The 17,363-nt window shown below is 40.1% G+C and overlaps 1 protein-coding gene across 3 annotated transcripts; it reads right to left on the bottom strand.

The window, feature by feature from the left end:
- Positions 1-7,623: 7,623 nt before the first annotated feature.
- Positions 7,624-11,248, bottom strand: LOC147630440 (shikimate O-hydroxycinnamoyltransferase-like). 3 transcript variants are annotated; one of them, XM_086810306.1, is made up of 3 exons: positions 10,911-11,248; positions 9,809-10,258; positions 7,624-8,919 (listed from the first exon to the last, which is right to left on the bottom strand). In XM_086810306.1, exons 2-3 carry the CDS (start codon positions 10,214-10,216, stop codon positions 8,011-8,013), a joined length of 1,317 nt encoding a protein of 438 aa, XP_086666432.1. In that variant the 5' UTR covers positions 10,217-10,258; positions 10,911-11,248; the 3' UTR covers positions 7,624-8,010. The 3 variants fall into 3 exon arrangements, with proteins under 3 accessions (XP_086666432.1, XP_086666431.1, XP_086666430.1); XM_086810305.1 differs by lacking the exon at positions 10,911-11,248 and adding an exon at positions 10,495-10,795; XM_086810304.1 differs by lacking the exon at positions 10,911-11,248 and having other exon boundaries at positions 9,809-10,465.
- Positions 11,249-17,363: the final 6,115 nt, after the last annotated feature.

The raw sequence follows: 17,363 nt of genomic DNA, 5'->3' as shown, positions 1-17,363 counted from the left end.
GCTACGGTAATGTGTTGTAATCAACATAGGATCTTGCATGGGTAGCTACGGTAATGTGGAACGGTTGCATGGTGGTTAGCTGACAGGATTAGGTAGAGTAGGTGAGAATATGCATGGAGATAGTGTAGAGATGTGCACAAAGAAGAAGGGGGTGTAAGAAAGTCTGGAATTGAGAGAGAGAGAGAGAGAGAGAGAGAGAGAGAGAGAGAGAGAGAGAAATGTAGAGAGAATTGTGGAAGCTTTTGTGTGTTGAAGTTCTTGCTGAGGGAGCTAGTGTTTGGATGTGAAGATTTCGTAGAAGCTGGTTGCTTATCTGTAGGCTTGTTGTGTGTGTTGAAGGCGATAGGTAATTGTTGTTGAGAAGACATGATCTACCAAGATCAGGAGATTGTAGGAGTGATTGTGATTGCTGACCTGCATTCTGTGCAACCACACTTCCACTCACATCAGCCCCAACAGCTTCCTTTTCAGCAGCATACCAGCTGCTCATCTCATCAAAGACAACATCCCTGCTTACCCTCAACTCACGTGTAGCAGGGTTATAACACCTGTATCCCTTTTGCTCAAGGGAGTATCCAATAAACACGTATTTTTCAGCTTTTGGATCCAGCTTAGTTCTCAGCTTATCTGGTACATGCACATATGCAATGCATCCAAAGACTTTCAGATGAGACAAATCTGGTTTTCTGCCAGTAAACCTCTCCTCTGGAGTTACATCATGTATGGCTACAGTTGGAGTCCTGTTCATGATGTATACTGCTGTAGAAACAGCCTTAGCCCAATAGCAATGCGGCATATTCTTCTCTTCCATCAATGCTCGCGCAATCTCAGCAATGTGCCTGTTTTTTCGTTCAGCAACTCCATTTTGCTGCGGAGTGTATCTGCATGTAAATTGTCTCCGAATACCATTCTTCTTCAAAAATTCAGAGAACTCATTGGAGAAGTACTCTCCCCCTCCATCTGACCTTAGGCACTTTACATATTTCCCTGTTTGCTTTTCAACCAAAACTCTGAAATTCTGAAAGTGAGTGAACACCTCACTCTTCTCCTTCATGAAATACACCCACACTTTCCTTGTGTGGTCATCAATGAAAGTCACATAATACCTGCAGCCTCCCATAGATATAGTCTTCGTAGGACCCCATACATCTGAATGCACAACATCTAGTGCATTTCTGCTCACATATCTGTTATGTGGAAACACATGCTTTGTTTGCTTCCCAAATTGGCATGCTTCACATATTTTCTGCATACCTTCCACTTTAAATTTTGGCAGCCCTGTCACAATTCCTTTTGTCTGCATAGACTTCAAACTCTGCACATTTACATGTCCAATCCTTTTATGCCAAATGTCTGCATAGACTTCAATCTCTGCACATTTACATGTCCAATCCTTTTATGCCAAATGTCTGTCACAATTCCTTTTGTCTGCATAGACTTCAATCTCTGCACATTTACATGTCCAATCCTTTTATGCCAAATGTCTGTGTCTACAACAATTCCTGAACCATTTGCAAACATCGCAGCACTCATTTCAGGCATGTCTACATTTAACGTAAACATTATGCCCACTCTGTTGCCTTTTGCAACCAACCTGCACTTGTCTTTGAAATCTTCAACATAACACCCATCAGGGTTAAACCTAACCTGCAAACCCTACTCAATCATCTGACCAAACTGAAACCAGATTCTTTGTTATGTTCGGAGGAAACTAACTTGTACTTTAAATGCCAAGCTGGCATTAAGGATGAAGATGAAAAATGCGCTAGAGAGGAGGAAAAATGGTATAAATAGAAATTTTTAACAACAAAAGGAAACCTGAGAGTAGTCTGTTCAAACTTTCCAAAGGGAGGGACAATAAAGAGGTGATGGGAAATATCATAGATGAAGATGGACTTCCTCTGAGGTGTTGAGATATCGAGCTCATCTAGTGAGGCGGTGGACACTGATGACCCGCCTGGGGGATAGGCCCCACACTTACACGACTGGCATGGTTGGTGAGATCTTGGGTGATATGCGGCCAGTGGGATGACAGGCTGTGTGACAGCCATTCTAGAGACTGGCATAGTTATAGCGCCAGCTCATTTAGTCGGGTTCACACTATAGAGAACCCGTGTATGTATTGGTTGAGTACCTTTCATATTATGAGTACTCTTATTCTTGTATATGGTGTGGTGAGTGTTGAGTGAAGAAGAAGAAGATTTTCAGCCTCTCACCTTGTGTGTTCTCTATTAGGGTTTTGTGAGTGTGTGTGTGTGTGCTTGCAAGAGCTCAAGCTCTCTTCCCCCCTGCATCTTTTCATGGTATCAGAGCCTGGTTCGTGCTAAGGGCTGAGCTGCAAGCAAGAGAACCACAGGAAGCGGTACGAGGGTAAGAGCTTTAACTACTCTTCCCTATTTGTGTTGGTGACTACACCCTTGTCGGGAGCTCTATGGGAGGCACCGGCAACGATCTCTGATTGAGGAGCTTTCTTCGTGGGAGTAAAGCTGTAGGGCAACTATACAGTCCTATTGGCCTGCAGTCCTATCGGACTGAAAACGCGTTTCGGGCGCGTCTGGACCTCCGTTTTTCAAAAAGCAGGCGATTTCGAGCACTGCGGGTAAGTCATTGATTCTCTGCAGAACTCTGTTTTAAGAACTGCAGGAAGACAGATTAACTGTGCATACACTGTGGGTGCTGCAAAGAGGTCTATAGTTGCCATTGGGTGTATGTATACACATTGAAGTCCACTGGTTGTGACATTTGAGAGTACTACAGTACCGCTACAGAAAATACAGCATTTGTGCAGGAAAAACCAGAGTGCAGTTTTCTGGTAAAATTGTGTGTTTGGCAAGATGTCTAATGATGGCATAACACAGATTGTGGCTGAGAAGCTGGATAAGAATAACTTCCATGCTTGGAGGTTCAGGTTGACAAACTTCCTGATGGGAAAAGGCTATTGGGACTACATAGAAGGTGAGCATGAAGAGGCACCGGAGATACCGGCGGATATAAATCCGACTGCTGTAGATGTGAAAGAGTTTAAAGACTGGAACCAAGGAGCCAGGAAGGTTATGTATTGGCTCTCCACATTAGTATACAAGACACCATGATTGGGCACATTCAGGATGCCAAGTTCCCCAAGGAGACGTGGGACACCTTGGTAAAGCTCTATGAAACAAATACCAAGGCACGTAAGATACAGTTGAAGAATGAACTTCATACTGTGGAGAAAAAGAGCATGTCTATGAATGACTATGCGCTGAAGTTAAAGGGTATTGTGGAATCCCTTGCATCTATTGGTGTGTCAGTAGATGATGATGATAAGGTAGAAGTCTGTCTACATGGTCTCGGGCCACAATACAAGGCGTTCAAGACGTCCATTCAGACTCGGGAAAACATTCCCAACTTTACAGATTTGGTGTCTATGCTGATTATCGAAGAGAAGAGCTTGGGTGAAGACCAATAGTCTTCACAAAGCAAAAACAATTCAGAGCAACAGGCCTTCTACATGAGTTCAGGAAGAGGACGAGGTAGAGGAGGCCGTGGATGCGGTCAAGGAGGTGACCGAACAGGTAATCAGAATTATGGCCAGCAGCAGCAGCAACAACAGCAGTCCCAGAATCATCATCAACAACAACACGCAGGTGGAAGAGGCAAATTCAGAGGCAGGGGGAGTCAAAGAGGCCGTGGAAATTGGCAAAGGCAATATAATGATGCACGTGAATGCTATTATTGTGGTAAGCCTGGACATGTGCAGGCAGAGTGTTATAAGAAGCAGGCTGACATGCAAAATGGGAAAGTGCAGCAAAACAACTATGCATCCTCAAGCAGAAATAATGAGAATAATGAAAGGTTGTTTGTTATGCAGCATATCGTGAATGCCATGTCTGAAAATGTTGATGCAGCACAAAAAGATAATGTATGGTATGTGGATTCAGGCGCTTTGAACCACATGACGAGTCATGGGGAGTGGTTCAAGGAGATGAAAAACCCGAAAAGACCAGGTTTTGTGGAAACAGGGGACGACACTGCTCATCCAATTGCCCACATGGAGATGTGCCATTATCTATGTAGGATGGCAAAGTGAAGTACCTTGCAGATGTACAACCCACTTGTTTATCTCTTAATCTGAATTTTCTCTAACTGTAGAGCCCAATTCCTTCACATCTCTTTTCCTCTACCCTCAATTTACCCACAACCCTAACAATTCCTTGCATCTCATTGGCAAATTGCCTCCATGCACCATCTTCACACCCTCTCCTTCTCGACTTACTAATTGCTTCTTCAGTGTACTCCACAAAAAGATCATCCTTAAGAAGCAGATTATTGACTTTTAGTTTCCTTGTGGGATAGTGAGAGAAGTCAAGCTCATCCCCATCTCTTACATCTAACACCAATTCAAAGGCATATGGTCAGAAAGAGCAGAGCTACAGTCAATAGAGACTCTTAGTGTGTGTGGAACCCAAGTAGCTTGCTGAGTAAAGAAAATCCTATCAATTTCGAAAGAAGAGGATATATATTTTAAACCAAAATAAGGGTGTCCCGATTTGTCCCTCCAGTCCCCTAGCTACCAACTATCAATGATCCCCATATCTCTTCTTAACTTATCCCAATTTCCTTTTTCCTTACCTATTAAAATAATGCTTCCACCACATCTATCCACAACTTTCTCTACCATGTTAAAATCCCCCAAGATAATACATGGGACTTGAATATTCAGACTGGCAATCCAATTTCACATCACTCCTGATTTTGTGGTTGTGGGCCCCATAGATATTAATGATCCAAATTATTTCCCCTCTCATTAAGATTTCTACTACCAAAATCCTACCATTAGGATGGTTGGCAATAATACTAAGGGACAATTCACTCTTAACTAGGGTCATCACTCCACTATAGCCTGAATTTACACCTCCATACATAATCATCCAGTCTTTGAATCTATCCTTTCTAGAGATTTCACCAAAAAGATTATGTTCTTGTATGGCAAACACCAAATAGCCCCAAAGTGTCACTAGCCCCCAAAAAAGAAGAATTCTTTTTTTTTTGTCCTTTAACCCTTTAACTTTCCACGTACAACCGAAAAACACATAATCTTTTTTCATAAAGGAACAGTTTCCAGGATCATTTCAACTTCTTCCTCCTCCACAGTCAGCTCTTTCTAAATTTCCTTCCATGCCTCCTCAACTCTAGCATCAAACCTTTGTTCACCAAAAGAAGGGCAACTATCACATTCTTTAAGTGGGCTAAAAGGGTTTGAGTACAGAACAGGGCTTAGACTTCCTTGAGAAATAGGTTTAATACCTTCAACACCCTGATTCTTCCTGGCTTCTTGGCTTCCTTGAGAAATAGGTTTAATACCTTCAACCCCCTAATTACCTCGATTACCTGAATACCCTGATAACCTTCAACCCCCTGATTACCTCGATTACCTGAATTACCTTGATAACCCTAGAAATAGGTTTAATACCTTCAACGCCCAGATTACCCTGATTCTTCTTGGCTTCCTGGCTTCCTTGAGAAATAGGTTTAATACCCTTAACCCCTTGATTAATACCTTCAACCCCTAATTACCTTCAACCCCTTGATTACCCTAATTACCCTGATTCTTCTTGGTTTCTATCTTAGCTTGCCTAACACTAGATTTCCCTTTTACCCTAACCCACTCTCCCTTCTGGCTACCCTCACCAGTCTCCTTCATCATTTCCTTTCCCTTCTCCTCCTTCTTCTGGCTCCCAACTAAAGGAGTAGCTTTTCCCACTCCATTTTTTTCACCGTCCTTGTCCCCCTCCTCTTTTGCTATTGGCTGTTCATGACAATTTTTGGCAATGTGGCCAAAGCCACTGCATTTGAAACACGCTCCAAGAAAGGCTCCAAATTTCGAGCCTAACTCCATAATACCCCAGTGGCCCAAGTCCACATCTAAGGATTTCGGTGTTTCTTTGGAGGTACTCCAAGAAATGCAGACACTGTTAGCATCATTTGGAATATACAACATAGGACCAAGAGAGTAAGTAATATCCCGTAAAGGCGGTCTCAGCCCCCAACCACTTCAACCCAAACAGGACATGCATTCTGGATACTCTTGTTAACATCAAAAAGGGGGTCGAAGGGGAACACATGCACAAAATGTACAGAGGACCTTTGGCAAATAACTCTATCACAGACTAACCTTTGACAAAAAGGACATTGAAAAATCCTTTACCTAGGTAAAACACCTTGGAGACGACATTTTCATGCAGTACGCTTTCTTCAAGCCACTTCCCCAACTCTACCTTAGACGGGGGTCTACCACAAAAAACAAAGATGCTACAGATGGAAAAGAGCCCCACTTGACTTCTGACTAGCTCCTGATTAAGCTTCAAACATACCTTCTCCTTCGATTGAGAACAAAGTCTATCGTTTAGCCAATCGGGCACACACTTCTTCCTAGAAAACTCGACCTCCGCCTCCTCTCTGTGTCGCTTGATCTCTTTCTCAACATCAAGTTCCCAATCCCCCCATCCGCTCGAACCCTCCACCCCATCTTGGTGCCACATTTTGGATGACCTTGCCATGCAAGCCTTGTCTCGTCGACCACCTGTCGATGTACGGGATGCATGCAATCGCACGCGTGAGATAAGATCTAGCACAACTCCACTATACCACTCCTCCTCGCACGTGTCCACTACACCACTCCTCCTCCAACAACCCTCTAAGAATTGGCTTTTATTCATATATCTTGTTGATTATGTAACCACAATTGATCAGTTTTCATAATTGATCAATTGGCATTACAAAGCGTTTCACCTAAAAAATGAGTACCAACAATGATAGTTAGCCCTTATCAAAATTAACCACAAGATGTAGTACATAATGACAGATAGCATCGCACTACTGAAAGGTTGCCCAACAAGCTAAGCGTGGCAATTTCATTGGCAATATACTGTTTGGTGATGAAACCAAACCGTTTCTCCTTCCAAGTGGATGAAGGTTTATTGCAATTGGGATTATAGGAACATAAATTTATAAAATAGCTACACTTGATTCTAAACCAGTGTTGATACAAATACCATCAAAAGAGGAGCGAGGTGTGCATTATCACTAGTCTTAAAAGCATGCGATGCACTTTGCATTGATTCATGCCCTTCGTAATTCCACTTGGATTTGGTGCAAATAAATGTTTAGAACACTTGATCAAGCTACACTTGATTCTAAACCAGTGTTGATACAAATACCATCGAAAGAGGAGCGAGGTGTGCGTTATCACTAGTCTTAAAAGCATGCGATGCACTTTGCATTGATTCGTGCCCTTCGTAATGATTCCACGTGGATTTGGTGCAAATAAATGTTTAGAACACTTGATCAAGCTTGTGCTAGATAAAAATCTCAAAATACAAATTAAAAAACAACCATAATCCTTACTTCTAATTTAATCTTTCAAGTACTACACAATGGCTATTGTAATCTTTATATTCTTCTCCTAAACCTTGACAAGAATGAATGTGGTCCAACATCGTTGGGTTGTAAGAAAATAGCTCATTGATTAAAATGCTATACTTTAACCTTAGAAAATAGTTCACTAAATCATAGCATCATCATCATGATCTCCATTAGCCACAATAATGTGAGATGTCCACTATAAGTAATAAAGCAAAAAATAATTAAAAAACTCCACTTTACTAGTTTCTTTTTAAGTAATAAAAAGCATACATTTATGTCCCTTGATGAACTACTTTAGAAAGTCTTTGGGAGGTTGGGAGATTAAACAAGTGCGAACAAAATATATGGAATTTGTACGAACTAGGTAGTGCATAAAAGGTGGATAATCATAAGGTAGATAGGTTAGATCCAAAAGGATGACCCAGATGTTGAGCCCATGAAGGGTAGTTTTGCCCCTTAATGAACTACTTGAAAAAGTTTATGTCAATGGGGGATTAAAAAAAGTGCTATTAAAACTATATAGGTAGTGGATATATAGTGGCATAAAAAAGATAGAAAATTACATGGTGGATTAGATGATGAAGACCACCAAGAGGTTTAGTGCGGCTAGAACTCGTAGAAGAGCTGTTCAAAGGCTGGCATGTGGTGGGAGGAGAGGGCAAGGGAGACACTGACGCCACCATCAGAGGGGCTAGGCAAGAGGTAGGCGAGACCTTCATAGGGGATGCCGGCGGGGCCCATGAAGGTGGGGCTGCCCCACCCAAAGTCTGCGTCGTAGATGGGCAGGCGGGTCCAGCTGGTGATCCCCAAGTTGGGCGTCCGGAAGGTGTGGGCGCCCCTGACAAGGGCGCCCAGATCTTGCTGCAGCTGCAGGTAGTCCAAGGCCGACCTCAAATACTCGTCGTCCATCCTTGCCGAGGCTTCCCTGATCGTGTTGGCGCCATAATACAAGGGCTCCCCAATCAAATCCCCCGCCATCGCCACAGGCGTTGCCGTGAATATCACGTTCCCGAAGTAGCCCTTCGGCAGTGGTGGCTTCAGTCGTGCCCTCCCATCCGTCGCAATGTACAGCTTCGTTGCCTGCTCCCCACATAGATTTCTCGCTTTCGACACACACCTCCACACGTGTGCCGACACCACCTCGTACGTGCTGTACGTGGCCTTTGTGTGCGGATCAATCGCCTTGGCTCGCAACGCCAACACTTGCTCCTTGGTAAGGTGAAGAATTGCTGGCGTGGCAACATTCTCAACGTGTTGTTTAGTGGTGGGTGATGAGTCATCCTGATTAGTTGGCAACAATGGGGGAGGGGGTTGATACTCGATGTGGGAGAATTTTGGGGTGGGTGGATCCCTTGCCCTAAGGAGGGTCCTATCTATGAATGTGGTCACCTTGATGTCCATGCCCCTTGCCATACTAGCCCATGTGTTGATGAAGTGTATGCCTGACATGCCATCCGCTGCATGGTGCTGCATGCCCACCCCCAATGAGACGCCCCCACATGTAAAGAATGTCACCTGCACAACATCAACTCACTCACATGAGCCTATCATAAGAAGAGATTATAAGAAAGAAAGAAAGAAAGAAAAGAGTAAATGCACATTTGTAGTAATAAATGTCATAGTAGATGCACAAAAATCTCAAAAAATTAATCATTTATGTTTCATGTGTATATGGTGTTATATAGAACATTCATCTTGCGACCCAAAGTTCGAACCTTGACACCGATGGAACTTGTCCACGTCATGATGCGAAGAAAGAGATGCGTATTATAAAATAAAGTATGCAATTTATTGTCGTGCAAAACTTTGTGGTGGGAAAGTGGAATAATCCATCGGTACAAAAGTGAGCTACATGGGGGGGTACAAAAGTGAGCTACATGGTGGGAAAGTGGAATAATCCATCGGTACAAAAGTGAGCTACACGGGGGGTACAAAAGTGAGCTACATGGGGGATTAATTGTTGGGAAGGTGGAATAATCCATCGGTACAAAAGTGAGCTACAAGGGGATTGCTTTAAAAAGCATTTGTTCAATGTATGGTTATACATTGAAACGAAACCCAACTAATCTATTGATTTTTCATTTTTTTACACACTTGGGGGTTTATGTCTCAAGAGTCTCCGCAATGATTAGCATTTCTTAAGTACGTGGAATAGAAGGATTCAACAAAATAGGGTATGATTAGCATTTCTTTTAAGTAAATGGAATTTAAAGATTTAAAAAAATAGGCACCATACAAACTCTTATTGGTGGAGATAAGTGTATGGTGCACAAAACACAAAAGCACAAAAACTATTTGCTGAATGTAGAGGGCAACACAAGTGAAATTAATAAGATGGAATTTATGAGAGAGAGAGAGAGAGAGAGAGAGAAGAAGTGAGAAACAGAAGCAAGAGTGAAGTTACCTGTAGAACAAGCAGAGGGTAGGTGGAGACATCTTCAGTGTAGGTGACTTTGGGGACAAGTTGTTTGAGGATGAGGGTGGGGGCAAAGTCCCCAAAGTCATCAACAGTAGCATCCACTACAGCCTCAACAAGGAGAACACCATCTCCATTGCAGTTGATCTCAATGCGCCCATTTTCATCCTTTTGAAGCCTCCCAGCCATTGGATAGAAAGGCACCAGAGCCTTTGCTAAGGCCTTCTCCAAAACCTCGTATGAGAAGAAATCGTGGCTCTTACTTGGGCTGTAAAAATACACACTAGGCGTGTGTATCCTAGGTATCACCAAATCCACATTAGAGTTCCACAACACCCTCTTTGGCGTCTCTTCAGCTGGTGGAACCAAATTAGCACGGCGAATAGTAACCTTCATATTGGCTCAGTTCAAACAAAAAAAAAATGAAAGATAATCCGCCTGCAAAATATGTATAAACCATGCATATGATTATTAAACCTTGCTACGAAGAACGATCAAAATATTAATCTTGCTCGTTATATATATAGAGAAAGAGCGAGGCATTGTGGAAAAAAAGGTCCATAGACCGTTCTTTGTCTACAATGTTCTAGAAACATTGGAAACTTGAAAAGAAATTATCAAAAATGTCAGAAAAATATTTTTCTTCGCTTGAAGAGACCCAAAGCAAACCGCACCTGGTTGATGAGAAAAAATCAACAATTTTCAAAGGGTAAACCGTAACAAATTAAGGGTATACGCTGCCAAATTTCCACAGCTTAAGAGTGAAAGATGCTAATTTTCCACAACTTTAGATTAATTATTGGTATTACGGATAAGATTATTGACTGGTCGATCTCCTGGACAATGACAAAAGAAAACACAATGTCTAAGATTAACAAAATGAAATTCTCTTTCTATAGAGATGAATAATGAATTGGATTTTCCTTCTATAGACGTGAACACCTTGCACATCATAAATTGATTCCCGTTGATCATTAGAAGGCAATACATTAGAGTTAATGCAATACATTAATTAATATATTAGGCTTGCTTTGTGTCTGTTCTACAAGACATTAACTAATTAATGGGAAGCAAAAAGGGCCGCAGATACCTTGATGATGCTATTGAGCGCAGGCGTCTTGAGCAAATTATTAATCGAAGCCAAAAAAAAACAAATAAAAATAGAAATCAAGAGTCTCAAGGACTGGATCTGTTGGATGTGAAAAGAAAATTAGCGAAATTGGAAATTGCATAGTTAATATCATAATGCGAATTATGTATGTGATTAAAGATGCAAGGATCTTAATGAAAAATTCAGGAATGTTACACGAGGTGGTTCCGGGTCAAAACTGCACAGAAAATTAAGTCACGCGCAGGACTGGTAAGTGGGCAGAGTCGGGAGAGAGAGAGAGAGAGTGTGTGCGCGAAAGACAGTAGGAGCCCTTCGGACTACAATTGAAATAATTTGAAATCCGTGCATAATACAGCCCCCCCACCGCCCCCCCCAAAAAAAATACCGCCCAAAAAAAGGAGGGGGAATTTTCTTTTTCCTCAAGAAAATTGGAAAATCTCCCCAAAATATAATGAACGAGAAAGATTTAAGGGGAAATAAAAACTCAAATTTTGGAAAACATCACCAAACCATTGGAGAAATGTAGAGCAACCTGTGCCCAAATTTTGATAGGAAAATTAAAATAAAATCAGCCAAGGGAAATTCAGCAATTGGAGGTTTGATAACTCAATTAAAATAATAATAATCACCATAAAGCATTGTTTAAAGCATCTAGGAATGTGCCCAAAAATGATAGAAGAATTCAGCCATGGGTGGTCTAATAACTCATTTTAAAGCATGGAATGTTTATGTGGAAAATTATTCTAAATCAAATATACTAGATAATATTAAGCATTGAAATAATTGAAGGAGGCATAAGAGAATGTATAGGTGGGTACTAGGTAGTTAGGTACCGGTGGTTAAGCATGATTCTTTGGTTAAGCATGATTCTTAGCCACCGTCTACGTTTCGACTCTTAGGTGTGGCATGGGGCCCTACAAATTAGAAGTCTTTCTGGTTAGTATCTTTCAATCTCTTGCTCCTCCTCTCTATGACTTACCTTTAGTGGTGGGTGAGTTGGTGGGTGGCAAGTAAGTGTCTTCCTTTGCACACCCAAAATATATTTTAATTTCTTAAAACCAATCTGTATTTCTTTTGCACAATAATTCTTTCTAAAAGACACCGTTAGGTGCAACACTGTAGGTAAGGGGCATACTTTTCTTTCAAGGTCGAAATTGGTGAGTGGGTATCCCATCCCACACCCTAATTTCTTCTTCAGATAAGGGGGATGTCTATAGTAGGTACATGTGGAAAGCAAAGTTTGAAAACTTAGTATGTGAATAAGATTACATAAATAATAGTAACTATATTTGGTATATGCAATTTTAAAACATATCAAGTATTCAAAAATATAAAAGATGAAGTTTAATGAGAGAAAAAAATGAGTATTATACGTAGGTAGATGAAGAGTATTTTGTAGGTAATAAGTAGTCTAAAAAATTAATGTAGAAATGAGGGTTACATGTATAATTGGCAACAAAAACTCAGTTTGAAGAATAACTGAGAAAAAAAAAAGAATATACAATCTTTCTATGGGCAATAAAATTAGATAGACTAATATGAAATTGGGTGTAGAAAACTTAAATAACTACTTCATTGTAGATTGAGCAATGCAATGTCGTACTACAGTGAAGGTGGCATGTATTGTGGATTAAGTAAGGATTATGTTACTTGTAGGGTTAAGTAGAAAGTGAGAACACTTATCAAATAACACAAGTGGGTTAAGAAGGAAAAGTGCAATGAGCCAAAACATGCTTAGAGAGTGTATAAGCTTTGTGAGAACCTTGAAACCTTTTCCTTGCCTAGTTTTCTAGGTTCCTCATGAAATTTCCAATTGCTTCCAACTAGATGGCTTTTCTAGTTGGTGTATTGCCTTGCTTTCATTGTAATTTACTCCACCCCTAATAAAGCAAACACTTTTTGTGTCCGCTAAGGCTTTCAAACTTTAGCTGACAACCAATATCTTTAATGTTCATGAAGGTTTGAAGGTTTTTAAAGTTTGTCCCCATAAGGGTGTTGCTATAATCTCTTGGTTACCTCCTCCCACCTCTCTTTGTGTAAAGAGTATATCAAGAAGTAAGGATGTTGCCATCGCAACATAAAACATGATGAGGAAAGTTCTTCAAGAATCTGAACTTATTTAATTTGTCCAAGCAGAGAGGAGGAGACAATTTTGAGGAGAGGCCATTGAAAATTAAACAAGTTAAATATTCGAATGGCTATAAAAATTGGCAGAATTTCATCCACAAGGTAGAAATGTTGGGGGTATCCTCTCACAACCTCTAGAACTCCTTCACTTCCTCTTGTGGAGGACTTTGGGAAGAGGTAGCGAATTGCTATCCATGGGCAAGATGCGAGGTGATGCAAGAACCCTTAGTCCCTTCTACCTTTTGATATGTATTGTATGAGGATGGACTCTAAGCTAGCCTCATTTATATGCTACCAACAAAACATTTCTAGATTTGATTGGTGTAAAGACTAAAGAAGACAAAAAGAGTACGAGCATTGCTAGTAATCGCCGTGAATATCAAAACCTAGTCTAGCAACTGTAGCATCATTTAAAGTCAATGACATCTATCATATGAAAGGCTGCCATGCAATATATGATTATGGTGTTTAAAGCGAGCATTAACATCAATTCTTAGGATTGGTTGTAATGTTCACTTTAAACACTACAATCATAATTGGGAGAGTTAGAAAAATACTTTTTTTCTTAAAACTTCACTTGTAGCTGGTTGAACTTATAGTTTTTAAAAGTTTCGTGACTAATCTTCTATTTTTATATTACAACCCGAATATATTGGTCACAAAACACACACACACCATCTGGCAAGTTACAAGGACATCTCCACAATAGCCAGCATGATTGGAATCCACAACTTGGGGATTGCTCTATCCATTGAACTACTGCCGTGTTGACAGTAGGACTTATAGTAGTCAGTGTCCTTTTGCCAACATTGTTTGTTTGCTACCTCTTCACAAGGGGCCAAAAGTGGTGTATCATTGGGTAGGCCTAGAGGTTGAAGGAGGGAAAATTTTTAGTTTCCGAGTTTTGAAAAAATACTAATATAGGTTTATCATTTTTTTAAAAAATTAGTTTTGAAAAATTTTAGTTTTGAAAAAATACTAATATAGGTTTATCATTAAAAAAATTGGGGTCACCAACCTGTAAAATTTGAGGACAGTGTGATTTTTTCGTGTATGTGGAAAAGCCTCGTAATGCAAGAGACTATAGTGTGACTAGTGTGAAATTAAATATTTAAATAAATGTGAAAGAATGCAAGGATGGCTGAGATTGAGGGCGGGCATACCAGGTGGGGGATGCTGATTCGACCACGTGGACACGAGGAGGTGATGCGTTGCGGCTCCTGTAAACAACGCAAGACCTAGGAAACTGCGAATAGCTCCTCTTCTAAAACCTTATTTTTATTATTATAAGAATAAATATCTCACACGCGTCGACACCGCAGGGGCACTTTACGCCAAAGCAAAGCAGACGCCCAGACTGGCCCAGTGCTTGTCCAACTTGTCTTAGTCACCACCTCTCTCCTCTCTCCTCTCCCTCTCTCTCTCTCTCTCTCTCAATCTTCTCTCTCTTCTCATGTGGGTGGTCACTCGTGCCCTTTGTTGTGCCCTTTTTGTACTCCACCTCCACCCTGTCGGCCCCTTAGACAAAAAAATTAGCTTGTGGCCCCGTATTAAACTTCCATTCCGAATTTTGATGTTTACTTTGAAGGCCTTTAACTTCCATTGTACAAAGGGGTGGGGACCATAGCCTCTAAGAGCTCTACCAGTTGGGACACACGAGTTCGATCTGACCTCCCTAGGAAAAAAAAACCGAGCTTAGTGTAGTTTGCACCTGCATATTTTGAAAAATACCTTCAAATTTAAAACTTGAAGGTACAAATGCCTCCAGATTTCGAGAAGTTTTAGAACAAAACTTTTAGATTTCAAGATTTTCGTTTACATGAAGGTTTTCCACTTTTTGGGAAAATACTTTTTTTTTGAACACTGCCCCCCACTCCACTAAGGGATGGGTTGAAATCTTCACCCCCCCCCCCCAAAAAAAAGAGAGAAAAATCTCCATTTGGCAATCCCAAATTTTAATTTGAATTGCTCTTTTTTAAAACTTTCATTTCTCTGTGAAGATAATAGACGGGCATATAACTATTATTTTTCAAAATTGTGGCTTTCTTTTGATAGGTATTATTAAAGAAACTCTTCTTCTACAGGATAAATGTCCCTCTAGCAGGGCACCACGTAAAAAAACATGTGGGATTTAAATTTTAGGAGCATCATTCATATTTAAGGGCCTTACTTCTAAGATAGCTTTCCCATGGTGTTAACTATACTTTACAACATTCAATAAATTAAAAGAACTCAGGTATAGTATTTCAACTTAACATGTGAATTTTTTAATCAATTAATTATTATATATCATAGTATTCCTCAAGTGGAACGGCAAGATTCAAATCCAAATTCATCCCGACAAAGTCCAACACCTTCACCGACTCAACTACAACTCCAAGAATATTAGCTTGTGAATTTTAAAATTAGAAGTTCCATAACTATTGCTCAGCTTCAAAAAAGGTATAATAACTTCTTTTTTGCAATGAAGGAAACCTAAGGATTGCACTCATTAGCATGGAGTACACACATGTTGTCCCACTCATCATAGGGAGTAGCACCTTTTGCACTTATAATGGAGTACACACATAGCTTCTCAAGAGGGAGAAGTCCACCATGGAAGCTTAGAGCTCCAAAGAGTAAGAGTACTCCTGAAAGTATAATGATCAAAAAGGGTACAATGTCCATGAGCCCTATGCCTCATATAGGGTCCCCTAAAAGTACACATGTAAATGTCCCTAAGCCCAAGTGCCTAGGCCCCATTTCCCATGTGCAAACCTACTTCATTACATTTTTTAAAGGGAAAAGTTTTCCACTCATAATGGAATGAGTTTTATTATCAAAACATTGATGCTACCCCTCTAGAACACTATAGTGAGTATTCTACACCAATGCTAGAAAAAATAACATTTTCACAGCCAATCAAATTAAGAATACATATTTACATTTATTAATTTTTACTTCACCAATATGTTCTAAACCTAAAAATCCCGAATTCTTAGTTGCAAGGTGTAGAAAATACACAAGGGTATTCTTTTTCTTCCCTAAATGTGACACAATTGATATTTTTTGACACTTGATTGCTGTTATACCTCAACATACATTAACTGTTGCATGGCTTAGTTAATTGGGCCTTGGGAGCATGTTTTTCTTTTGATTAGAGGCCTTGAGCGCTCAGACCAATCAAAAGGTTTTCATTATGAGCTTACATACTAAACACTTTAAAATAAGGTCTAAGAAAATCCTAGCTTTTTCGTAACGATAAAAATACACTAATAATGTCCTTTTTCAAAAAGTAAATGTCATGAAATTTTTAGATGATTGATAAGAGTTGAAACTCCCTTCACTTGGCATTCCACCTCGGGGGGTGCACTATATGGAAGCCCCTCCTACGACGTGCGTTCAAGGGGTATTTTAAAAACCCCTTATTTGTGAATTTTGAGCTGATAAAACTACCCCTTTTTCTTTATAGACTTACGGGTTTTTTTCCAAAGTACAATTAAAATACCCCTCTTGTAATTTTATTTCTGTAAATTTACCCAATATTTTGGATTAAAAAAACCCCACCTAATGATCGCACATGGTAGACTTACATTTTTTGAGGTGCACCCCCCAAGCATTCCACACATATTTTTCCTTTCAAATAACCAAGGAGAGAACTAAAGTGGGCCACTACATAATGCATTTCCATGTTATACACTTGAGTAAGTGTGAAACACTTAATGAATGGGTTTGAATTGAGTAAAGAATAAATAAATGTTATATCAAGCTATCTGGCTATTAAATTCCATTCTTGTCTTCATTGAGAGGGTATCATGAATTGTCAATGATTTTCACAAGATATCAACATTAGCCTTGGCCCAATATGTGCCCACAACAACCAAATTTGTCAATTCTAGATAATTGACATAGAATATTAGAGGCATGAAATTTGATTCCCAATGTTGACAACAAACATGAAATCTTGTAAAATCATTGTAGAACAAACTTACGCTATTTCACATCTCTCTCTCTCTCTCTCTCTCTCTCTCTCTCTCTCTCTCTCTCTCTCTCACACACACACACACACACAAGTGGCTATATGCAAGAAATTATTGTAGGAGGTAGTTTTATTGGAATTTCAAAATGTGAACCAAAATTGTCATTTATGTATTAACGACGTCAAGGGCTTGACCCTTACTTCCTGCCGGATTTAAAGTGGAGTACTAGATTGATCCCTACTTTTTAGTCATACTTGAATTGTAGTAGTATAGGAATTTTAACATTGAAACAAATGTGAGACCTTCTTGATTGCTACTTTGTTTTTCTCCCTTCTTCTTCTGTGTA

This window comes from Cibotium barometz, chromosome 16, assembly GCF_041138505.1.
Source record: "Cibotium barometz isolate CiBa-2024 chromosome 16, ASM4113850v1, whole genome shotgun sequence".
NCBI classification, from domain to species: Eukaryota; Viridiplantae; Streptophyta; class Polypodiopsida; order Cyatheales; family Cibotiaceae; genus Cibotium; species Cibotium barometz.
The sequence above is the reverse complement of the archived record's forward strand: the minus strand, read 5'-3'. Positions and strand labels throughout refer to the sequence as shown.